The sequence below is a fragment of the Lolium rigidum genome, chromosome 2 (genome assembly GCF_022539505.1).
Source record: "Lolium rigidum isolate FL_2022 chromosome 2, APGP_CSIRO_Lrig_0.1, whole genome shotgun sequence".
Classification (NCBI taxonomy): domain Eukaryota; kingdom Viridiplantae; phylum Streptophyta; class Magnoliopsida; order Poales; family Poaceae; genus Lolium; species Lolium rigidum.
In genome coordinates, this window is record NC_061509.1 from 14,921,555 (window position 1) to 14,933,681 (window position 12,127).

Here is a 12,127-nt window from a genome sequence, read left to right on the forward strand (position 1 = left end):
AAAATATAGTTGTCATGGTGTTCAAGAAGAAAGATAAACCGCCCAACTTTTGCAGAGCTAACAAAAAATAAGATGTTGATGGTGATGACAACTGTTGAAAATGTATAATTAGATTGCCTAACCCTTTTCATAGATCGGTTTTTTGAAATAGTTTGTTTGAGCACGAAGCTTGACATGGTATCAAGCCTAAGGTCTCGAGTGCAAGTCCTAACTTTCGCAATTTATTCTAAAAGTTGTTGTTGCTTCCTCGGTGTCCTTGTACATGCCTCTTGAGCCTGCCTCTCTGCACGTGTTGTCTTTTGGCATAGTTGATTAGCGTATGAAGCTTGACATAGAGAGCTAAGAAAAATTAAGATGTTCATGTGCAACGACAAATTTTTTTTAACAAGTGTAGGGTGTCGAGCACCCTAAATTTTCATTCAACTCATAAGCATTGTACAGATAATAGTGTTCCAGGTAGTTGCAAACGGTGCACCCCTACAGCTATCGGACAAGCTAAGTTGCTATGAGCTGAGTTCCTGCAAGAACAGATGGGCTATGTTCTGCTATGTTCTAGTAAGGATCATTGCTCGTTGTGCAACAGCGATTATGATGCTGACATAGCTGACTGGCTGGACACTCATAGCAACTGCAAACATAGAACATGACCGCAACGTGGATTCAAGCATACGGTTGTCTGGCACTAAATCCACAATCTGAAACGACTGCTTCAAAGTGCAGATTTGTACGGGCAACTGGCCAAAAGAGTCGACGTCATCATCTAGAGCCCGACTATTCAGAAGTACCAGCTCTAAAGTCCAGAGGCCATCATGCATAAAATGGAAGATACGAGCCGATCTGAACTCATCAACATTTGCAGGTTTCGATAGCCATGCCCCCGCTCACATTCCTGGGTTACAAATGGTTCAGCACATATTCAGCCCAATCACAATGGTACCGGAAGATCAAAGCTACGCTAAGAAGAATTCAACCTTACGGCTGCAACAACCGCATCCACCGAAAAGAAGAAGGATAAAGAAGACTCGAAAAAGGGTTCCTACATGGATAAACACACTGACAGCAGGCATCAAATATCCTCAAGCTGTCAGACTGTTGGTTGATGCTCTCATGGCACGCAGCCATCTCTTGCAAACACAAGCGCCTACGAAAATGACAGACAAAGATGGACAAGTGCAAGAAGAAGCATCAGGAGGGAACTGCTTCGAGCCCGCTGCAGCTTCCACGAGAAAGCTGAGTCAACCTCGATCATGACACCGAATCTGCATGTCCCGGTGCTTGGGTCTTGGCCGGTGGTTGTCGCGAAGCCTGAGAACCCGCAGGCCACGTCGTCTTGATCGTTCTTCTGGAAGAAGCTGTTGTAGGCGTACGAGATGTTGCTCCGAATGTCCAGCATTCCACAAGAGGTCTTGTAGCCAAGACTGGTGCAGTCCGCCATGGAGCACGCGTAACTTATGGTGTCTGGAAGCTTGGGGTCATCGAGGCTGGCAGAAGGCTTCAGCACACACCATTTCTTCTCAAGGTACTTCACTCCACTTGCTCTCTGAATCTGTGAGTTCGGTGTCCCGAAGTTCAGGTTGTACTTCGGGATGCCATCATAGGTAAAGATGCCCCAGTGACGCTCGAAGTTTCCTGGCTGTATGCTCTTTTCATCCTCATCAATTAGACTGAACAAGTAAGCATCGATTGGTCCAGGCCTCATCGGTGTCCCTCGCCCAGAAGCGATATGTGTCATGAAGCCTTGGTTGAAGCGCTGGGCGAGCTGAGCATTTGCGTTCATGTCACCATCAGTTGGCCACCCTATCTCCCCAATGATGATCGGCAAATTCCCATATCCATTCTTCTTCAAAGCCCATATGAGTGTGTCGTGGTTTGCATCAAACATGTTTGTGTATGTTGCAGAGCCATCAACAATGGGCGATGAGCCTCCATCAAAGAAGGCATACTCAGCAGGGAAGTTTGCATCGATGTAGAGGCTTATGAAAGGGTAGATATTGACAGTAAAAGCACCACCATTGTCACTCAGAAATTTTACAATTTCGAGCATCCGATCATGAATATCTGCGCGAAAATCCGCATCAGAAGGCTTGCCAGTTGTTGATTCGTAGACATCAGCATTTTGAGGAACGGTTACTTTGATTTGGTTGCTCAAACCAGCCCTCACAAGTGCACTTTGTATGTTTCGGAGGGCAGGAAAAGTTGTTTGCAGAAAGCTTCCATTGTATGTCGACAGGAAAGGCTCGTTACCAACCGCAACATACCTATAACAAAATAAACAGAGAAAATCAAGAGGCCACAATGATAATATGCAAACGGTGGATTAACATCAAAAGGTAAATGCTGGCAGGATAAGATCAAACATTAGATTGAGAAAATGAAGCCTAAACTGATCTTGCCATGTTTAGTTGCTTACTACATATAGGGAAGCAGCAAGCACCATTTCATCATATGCTTATCAGTAGTTCAGATGAAGTGTTATTACATACACTGTCTTACTAATTACTATATCGTTAAGCAGGTAGCAGACGTGGAGTTACTACTTAAAAGTGTGTCAGGGAACAGTACATGTACCAACATAGAGATTTTCAAAATAAATGCTACCTGCACATTGTTATATGATGGAGCTAGAAAGGAAAAGAGATCCCATTTAACTCTTGTCTTAGTAGGTCAAATTACAAGGTTATTTCAAAAGAAATAAGTTAATGGTTCATCTCCTATCAAAAAAGAAGTTTAAACAAGCTAGAGATATGAATATTCCAAATAAAAATATACAAGAAAAGCTAGATATGCAGAACAGTACCAATGAAATAGTTTATAGATTTTGCTAGTTAAATAATAGCCAAGCTCAAGAAAGAGCATTACAAGCTTAGCAATAGAATACTGTGGGAAAAGGAGAGCTGGATGACTATGGTTCCTGTATTGCATTCTGTTACCCTTAGCAATAGAATACTGTGGGAAAAGGAGAGCTGGATGACTATGGTTCCTGTATTGCATTCTGTTACCATGGTTATGTTTTGCTTTTAGAACAAACTGGTCACAAGCAGCTGGTGTTACTATGGATCGGGAAGCTAACATAGTTCAATCCAGAATATGTGCAAACCATCTGCTGGAATTCAACACATCACAGAAAGTACAAAACAGCCATCATGTTGATATGTTTGCAAAATGATTGGTAATGCTGATATGTTTTCAGTATGTGCTAAGGACTGCAAGTCCTCCACCCTCAGTAAGGAAAATTCCTTGAAATTATGGCACGTACGAGTAATAACATGCCTACCAGGACCACCATACGGTCCAACAGAGAGTGAAACCAGTATAAGCATAGAGATGGCAAGACACAGTAAGTAGGTAAATTATAATACAGGAGGTATCACTTTTGCATTTCCTCAGAGAAGGAGCAAAGCCCTGGCCTCTGCATCAATCGATGCGCACAGCCTTTTATTGCATTATTCAGAGATTCAGTTTCATAAAGTTTTACGGCTCATGGATCACACGGAGGGCAGCTATCATCACCCTCATAGAAGCAACAGAAATAAAGAGGACAAGCGTTCAGTTCCGCTCGAAATATAGTTTGCACAACTCATAAGTGGTTCATTGTGAAGATCTTCATTTAAAACATGAAACTCATAAACAATGTTGGCACATCGTGAGCATTGTTCCACAGTCCAGATAACTGTAAACGGCTAACTGAATGATCACCCCACATGTCTTGTGTGGTTTTTACTATTTGCGGTTCGCATAAACATATTCCATATTTATGCATTAATTAACAAAATAAGCAGCTAAATATACTGCATTGTTTGTGGTTTTACTATTTGCAGTTCGGATAAACATATTTCTATATTTATACATCATTTAACAAAATAAGCATCTAAATATACTGTATTTCTGTGTTTGTAGCACCATAGAGATTGGATTGGGTTATGCTTGCTAAATGATTCATATTTTGTTTTATAAAGGCTCACAGCCCAGGTTTCATTCAAAGCCAAAAAAAAAATTCTTACTACATGTTTTACTACAGTGTTTGTGAGATAAACATGCTCTTAAAACAAACCGGCCTGCTACCGTTTAAGGCCCATTTAGAGCATTAGAAGACTTCGGTATTGGCCTAAAATTTAAATTTGATTTAACTCAAAGGATAGGCGTGCCCCATAAAAGGATTTCTTCCCTAAAAAAAGGGCTTCTACAATGTGATATTTTTTCTGAGTGAATTCCTCTTTTACCCTACAGTTGTGTATCTGTGATACATATTACCCCATTTAGTGAAACTTCTACAAATATATCACATCTAAGAGACTTTGAACACGGTTTTACCCGATTTTAGCATTTTGCTTGTTTTTGTTAGATAGGACCGGAATGTTTCGTCGATGTGGGGTCACAAAATGTGTAAAGATCGGAGGGCATCATCGACGATTATGTCCAGGCTTCTCTTATCAAATTACTCCATTCCTCGTCCTCGTACTGATATTTTTGAACGCTGGTCATCACCTCACACCTTACCCAATGGATACGCACTACACAATGAGGGTCAAAATATTCTAGATGATTTTTCACTCAATGGAGTAATTAGTGTCACAATGCATAAAAAGAGTGTAAAAGGTGGAATTCACTCTTCTTTTCTAAACAGAGGCAACCCCTTTAATATTTTCTAAAGTAATGATGAGATTCCGGTAGTGCCAACCGGAAGTCTGAAACCATGGAACTTCTTGCTGGGAAATTCCATTTAATTTTAAAAACAGTATTAATTGAAAAGAAAAGTAAAGTCTTCAAAACGATGCCAGCATCAATCATGTGGTGCTCGCCCCACTAATTGAAAACACAAAGTGCCCTACTTGGTAACTTTTTTGTTTGTTTCCATAGAAACATACACTTCACCGATGCAACCAAGCAGGTGAGCAGAACCTAGAAGCACCATGAAACCTCGAGACCTGCTCAAGAGGTTGCAGGCAATGCTGGAAAATTCTTATTCCCTCCTAATTCTAGAATTGTTACAAAAGATCAATATAAATAGAACGCGCATGAAGCCAGAGACGAATACGATTAACCGATGCATCCAAGCATGTGCACAAACTACATGCACCACAAAAAGTGGCGCGAAGAGCGTCTCAAAGTTAAGAATTCAGCCAAACATGAGTCTTGGTCACTCCCAACAGATTCTAGACACGCCACAGTTCACCCCAAATCATCAGAACTCACCACACTCTAACTAGCATATATAACATATACAAATCAATCAATCAAGCATGGCAGTTTGAGTGACCTGAAATAGATGATGAAGAAGCAGAGCAGGTGCATATATGTGTACCTGATGTTGCATCCATCGTTGAGGTAGTTGGATACGTTCTTGTCGACCCACTTCTCTGCGGCCTTCATGCTGGTGGCCATTATCATGAGGAGTTCGTTGGGGATGCCGACCATCACCTCCAGCCCGCTCTTCCTGAGCGCGCTCATGGTGCCGTCCTCGGCGTCGAAGAGCTTCACCTTCTGGAAGCCGTTCCCCTTGAGCATCTTCACCACCGTGTCCGGCGGCAGCGGGTGGCTCGCCTGCGTCCCCCAGTTCGCCCCTATGGCGCCCACCCCCGCGGCCGACCAGAAGAGCATCACCGCCGCCACGACCAACGCCGCCGCTCTTCCATGGCCGGACCAAGAACAGGAACCCATGGACAGAATATGGTCGCAGCAGCTGCTCCAAATTAAATCTTGGGCTCCTCGGTGCTCCAACAAGCTCAGATCTTGGATGAACCAATCAGGCGAGCAAAACCAAGGGGGGATCTTTGTGTTGGGAATAGCGGTGAAGAGCCGAACCTCGAAGAACACACTGAAACCGAAGCTCGGAGCTGAAATCTACACCAAAAGGAGAGAGATAGAGAGAATCGCGAGTGCCAAAGGTCCAAGAAAGAACTGAAGAAGACGCTGAAAATCCCGAGCAATCAAGGCTCCACGAGGTTGAGTCTTTTGGGGGAATAAATGAAGCTTGGCCGAACCCCACCTACGCACCGCTCGACCGCGATAGGAGATTTCCAGTGATGGAAATAAGCAGAGATTCACAGAGCGAGCATTGATGGCACGCAGTGAGCAAGCATAGCAGTGCAGGTGTGAGTAAATTGGCTGGCGAGGAGGACTGGGCGACAGCACAGGGCAATAATGGGCCTTTGCCAAAGTTGGCACCAGGCAGATCAAACAGAAAAGAGGAGCCTTTCCGAGTAATCCCAGGATTTGCAACAAGGGGAAAAGAGGTTGTGTATCAATGAAAGATGTGATTTGCGTGGGGGAGGCTGGCTGTTTGATCTGATCTAGCAAAGCAGCATGATCAGTCACGTCCCTCTAACGTCCTCAAAAGTTGGTTGCTTATGGCATTCACCCTTCTAGAGCTTTGGACGTGCAACAAGAAGACGGCATAGCATATTGTTAGCAGAGGCAGTTAGATACTCTCACTGTCACTATGATGATGATTTTCTTTGGCACTAGTAAACAGAACAGGTACTAGAAAGATTCCTCAATTGTGCAAGAAGACAGTTTCACTGCTTGGGCAGAGGAATTTGGAGGCCCAAGGAAAAGATTTGGGGAAAGGCTACAGATATTCCCCCACAGCTCCACTACACTAGACTAGAAAGCATTTTGCATTGGCAATCTGGCCACTGGACTGGGATGCTACTGCTGCTGACAGTTTTTAATTGCTTTCTTGAGCTTTGCTTTTGGCTCACAGTGAGAGGTGAGGCGATTGAAGTAGTTAATTAAGCTAGCGGGCATCTTAGTACTGGCCAGAATCTGGAGTTTGGACAGAGAAGAGATTAGGAAGAGAAAAAACTAATGAATGAGGACAGCGTGGTGAGTCGATGGTGACTGTGTATAATATGATCTTTTGGAAATGTCAGGTGGAGACACGCCAGCGGCATGGAGCTGAGAGAGCTTTGAGTGTCGTGCTTGACCAGTTTGACCATGCACCACGTTGCTGGAGCATGAGAGAGAGGGGAGTCAGAGCATCTCCAGCCGCGTCCCCCAAACCGTCCCCCAAACCGCGCCGGATCGAGCGTTTGGGGGACGTGTTTCGTTCGTGCCGCGTTTGGGGGACGTCGCTCCCCAGCCGCGTCCCCCAAACGCCGCCCCCAAACATTTAAAATAATTTTTCTAGCATTTTTATTTCAATTTCCACAAACTAATACATAATTTGGAACGTGGTTTACACGAAAACACAGTTTGGAACATGGTTTTCCACAAACTAATACATAGTTTGAACCATGGTGGACACAAATATAAAATATTGCAAAGAAACTAAACCTAACTAGGCCGTGCATCGAAGGTTTCGTGTGTTCGCCGCTAAGAAAGAACACTCGAGGCACACCCGATCACCTAAACTGGAAAATCCAGCGGGAGGATGGTGCCCTTGTTGGTTCTACCGATGAGGCGAACAGCGAAACCTCCGTGCACGTATTCGCCGCGAAGAAACAACACTCATTCGGCCGTCCTCCTCGTCGGTGCCGTCGTCGTCCCCGTCGACGTGGTAGTCCCGAGGCGGCGCCTCTCGTCGAAGACCTTGACGCTCATGTCCCCGTTGCCGAAGTAGGAGAACACGAGGATGAAGCCGGCTTGGAGGCCGTGGTGGCGCGCGAACTTCTACCGGCCGATGTTGAAGTACATCTTGCCGCGCGCGTCGTAGATCGCCTTGACGATCCACCGGCGGTAGCCGCACGAATGCTCCCGCGATGCATCGTGCGCGGGCGTACGCCGCCGACGTACTCGGCGAAGGAGTCCGGCAGCCTCTCGGATGCCGCGCGGGTCGCCCTTGGAGGACGTGGACGAACTCGAACAGACGTCCGGCTCCACGTCCATCTCCGACGATGATGAAGGCGGCGGCGTGGAAGGCGACGGCGAGCGTTCAGCTGCGCCGCGGCCACGACCACGACCACGACCACGGCCGCGGCCGCGAGGTCCGCCTCCGCCTCTACCAAACATAGCGTCGAGTCTTGTTGAGAGATGGTGGCGGCTAGGGTTTGGGAGAGAGGCGCTAGGGTTTGTGTGTGAGAGGGACGATGAGAGGCGCCCCTTTTTATAGGCCGGAGGGAGGCGGAGGAGCGGTGGCGCTCATTAACGCCGGCACGCAGAGCTAGGCGCGACGGGACGCGCCGCCGCGCTGCGCCCTCTGCGGGAACCGCACCGTCGGCCGCGCGCCAACAACTTCCGTCGCGAGGTAGGCGACGGCTAGGTTTAAATTAATTGTGCCGCCGACGGGTCGGCCCCACCACTCCCCGCCTCGCTTGTTGTGTCCGGCGTCCCCGGTGCGTCCCCTGTGGGACGGGGACGGGCTCGGGGCGCCGGACACCGAATGGGGGCGCGCCGGACGAAAAAGGGCTTTGGGGGACGCGGCTGGAACGCTTTTTTTATCCGGCGCGCCCCAAATCGCTTTGGGGGACGGTTTGGGGGACGCGACTGGAGATGCTCTCAGGAGTATCAGGATTCAGGAGCTCAGGACCAAGTGACAAAAGTGTGGTGACAGAGTAGAGAGCGTGTGTGTTCATTTTTTATTTCTTTCTTTCTGAAAAGTTAGAGGGTGTGCATAAGTGCATTGGAAACGTATCTAGCTGGTGTTTTCTCTGCTTTTCCTAACCTCCATGGACTACCAACGTTGGGAAATGTAACTAAAAAGATCACAGCATTTGTGAAGGATTTGTTTTCTTTAACAAATTTAAGCATTTGCACTACATATCCCCGTAATCGGTCGGTCGATGCACATATATTTTTTCGCTTCCTAAAATACCCCAGCTAGCTCGCTTTCTCACCGTCTTGTTGGCTTCCGCCCAAATCGTTGCAGCTCCCTCCCCTCCCCGCACCGCCGCCGCCTTGCTCTCCTAGCCTCATTTCCTTCCACTATTCCGATGTTGGCGCCGCCGGTGCTGGTTCCCACCCATTGATATACGTGCTTAGCATGGACGCCAAAATTCAACGTCAGATTTTTATGTCCAAGGCGGTCGATACTTGCGCAATGGTGTTGAATCCTTCGAATGCATGCACGCTTTTTTCTTTCTCCTCGACCGCCTGTTGCATAATACCAACGTGCCGCCGTTTCTTCTTCTCAATTCCCGGCCGCCACTAGCTTCCTTGATGGCCTCAATGCCCCTCCCCTTCACCTACTGCATGTGATGTGCGGGCCTACCATTGGCCACCTCATCTCCACCAACCATATGGACAACAACCTTCATCTGGTCGAAACGGTTGTGAGGAAAAATATAAAGAAAAATATCGAGCCATTGTTTGCATTTTTATTTCCTTCTTTCCGAAAAGTTAGAGTGTGTGCATAAGGGCATGCCCAATGATTAATAAGACCCGTCTTATCTTAACTTGCCACATAATCTAGATATAACAATAAAATATGATATACAATAGGTAATTTTTAGTCTTCTCATTACTAAACAACACGTCCTAAATATGTGGTGGGAGAGATTGTGCTAAAAGATCATCTCTTAATTAAGAGAAGGCAATTCCTTTTTTCAACCTTCTCTTTCTTCCACCTCAGTGTTTATCCTACATGGCACTGCTAAGATATCGTCATTGTACATGTTCTAAGTGCATGCACTAGCAACGCTTGGAACGTAACTAAAAAAATTACAAGAAGCATTATGGAGGATTGTCTTTTAACATCTTTAAAGATAGGTGGGAAACAGTCTTTGAATACTTTATTCTATGAAAAATAGATATTCACCTTTTCACAAATATATTAAGAAATTTAATGTTTGCTAAATATTATTTCCGCTCATCAATATTGCATAACTTTATATTTTTTGGGTGAAATTACAAAAAAAACATAGATATCAAAAGTATGTTATTTCTTATGTTGACTGTTTACATAGAGAGGAAGGAATGAGAAATTATTTTCTATTGCTTGTGAACAACCCACAAGCTTGTAGGTCATCCATAAAAAAAATTCTTGTGGACAAAATCTGTTATATATATGGACAATATTATGGACGGTAAATATGACTATGTTTTATTTGTGGTCAGGTCTTATAGACAACATAGTTGACGCCCTTAGAGCATATGCATAAGTATCTAGCAGGTGTTTTCTCTTTTTTCCTAACCTCCATGGACTACCAACTTTCGGAAAGGTAACTAAAAAGATCACTCGAATCACTTCTAGACAATTTTTTCTTTAACATATTTAATTCTACGTTGGCAACATCTTAAAAATATTAGGAAACCTAAATATTCTCGCTTCACGAATATAATATACATATTATATTCCCTCCCTCCATCACATCTGATTTAGATAAATCTAAGATATTTATTTATAGATAAAGGTAGTTGAAGTTTCATGCTCTCTGAATACTATCCCCACAAATATTTTGTAACTTTAGAGTGTTGTAAAAAATTATACGGAGTATGAAAACATAAAGATCAAAATATGTCATTTCTTGTGTATTTTTTTTTTTGCATAGTTGCATGCAAATTTGTTTAAAACTTTAGGCGTGTTCCTTTGTTGTATGGCTACGAACTTTACAAACCCATGTTTAGAACGCGTAAGAAAATGGCTAACTCTATGTCAGCAGCCGTAACAAGACAAGAACAAGTGAATGATTGGGCGTAAAGGGCATGTAGGCAGTGAATCAGATTGAAAGTAAAAGTGGTCAAGAGTAAAATTTTGTGTGTAGAGGTGAAATCCATAGATCTCCCAAGGTACGACAAAAGTGAAGGCACCTCTCATGGTCTCGAAAGGTCTAGCTCGGTGAATCTAACAAAAAAATCATGTACAAAACGTGGATATGTGGAATTGAAATAGCAGATATTCAAGTCTGCGACGGATACCATGTGCTTGGTCTAGCCAACTATTTTCCTCTCAGTTGTATACCTATTGCGGGTTAAATAATAAAATGGTGAATTTTTTTATTTTATTTTATTACCAGAGGTTTTGCTTGTTCTACAAACATGAAAGAAATCTTTGACGCTGAACAATTTCTAAGCACTTCAATTATTACTCCAGCAATTCATCTTTTGTTGATTTCTACCACTCCATCAGGCTGGTATTCATGATTTGTTCCCATAGCTGAAACGTGTTAGAGTAAAGGGGTTATCTTTGTCATATAAACTCACATAAATTTTTGAGTCAGTTAGCAGCCATAACGGGCAACGATCTGGGATCTTCTATTGCCCTTTCCATAGTGTGAGACTTTCAATCTTTTTACTGATTAGTTTTTTACTGTTCTAGGTGATAATTATGATTTATTTTGGAGCGTCGTGACGAGCAAAAGATTTATAGGGCTAGAAGCAATGGAAAAACATATACTAATCAACAACTATATAGAGTTTATCGATTATTTTGAATGAACTGAATCAAGGATCGCACAAGTAACCTATTGATTCACCCCTACACGATATTTCTAGCACCCACATAGCATATATATCATTTCGATGACACTTTTCATGTTTTTTTTCTGCAGCAGGAGCACGTATTACTACTGACTCTAGTGCAACCGCTCTTATCCTTGTCATAACCTTGAACGACGCACTTAGCCTTGCGCATGCAACGTTTCCTTTAGCTTGATCCGGAGGTGAACAATAGCTAGTCTTGTGACACAACTACACACTAGTTCTATAGAGCTATCTCAATCAACACAAATAAAATGTTTAAATATTTGTTTGTGTGTCCAATTAGGAGAGTAGATATCATGAAAGAATGAAGCCAACCATATCGGTGTCACCTGCTTCTGCATGACCTAACAAGAAACTGGTGGCCATGAACATACGAGCTACGAAGCACAGGGCAAGCGCCTAGTTTCTGGTACGTGCCATGGGAGGTAGTTGACTATTCTTCTTCTTGTAGTGTTGTTGGTCTATGTTAGTGTTGAAGATAGTGTCTTAGAGCTAAATAATAAGGAATATTTATTATTATATCGCAATAGTTTATAATAATTTCGTGACATGATATAATTGTATTAGTTGGAAATATTGACACACGTGTGGTATTGTAAACAAACCAAGGTCCGTAGTAAGTATATACGCAAACTAGCTCATTTTGGTCATTTGATGATCGAGATTTCCCGGTCATGGGCATTTATGTCAATTGACAATGGGATCATATCAGTGGGTGAATGATATGATAAACATACTCAATATATTAGTATTGTAACACAATCAAGTC

At 43.8% G+C, this 12,127-nt stretch overlaps 1 protein-coding gene across 1 annotated transcript; it reads right to left on the reverse strand.

The window, feature by feature from the left end:
- Nucleotides 1-838: 838 nt before the first annotated feature.
- On the reverse strand, nucleotides 839-6,530 carry LOC124691326 (glucan endo-1,3-beta-glucosidase 6). The gene is made up of 2 exons (XM_047224606.1): nucleotides 5,303-6,530; nucleotides 839-2,258 (listed from the first exon to the last, which is right to left on the reverse strand). Exons 1-2 carry the CDS (start codon nucleotides 5,656-5,658, stop codon nucleotides 1,142-1,144), a joined length of 1,473 nt encoding a protein of 490 aa, XP_047080562.1. The 5' UTR covers nucleotides 5,659-6,530; the 3' UTR covers nucleotides 839-1,141.
- Nucleotides 6,531-12,127: the final 5,597 nt, after the last annotated feature.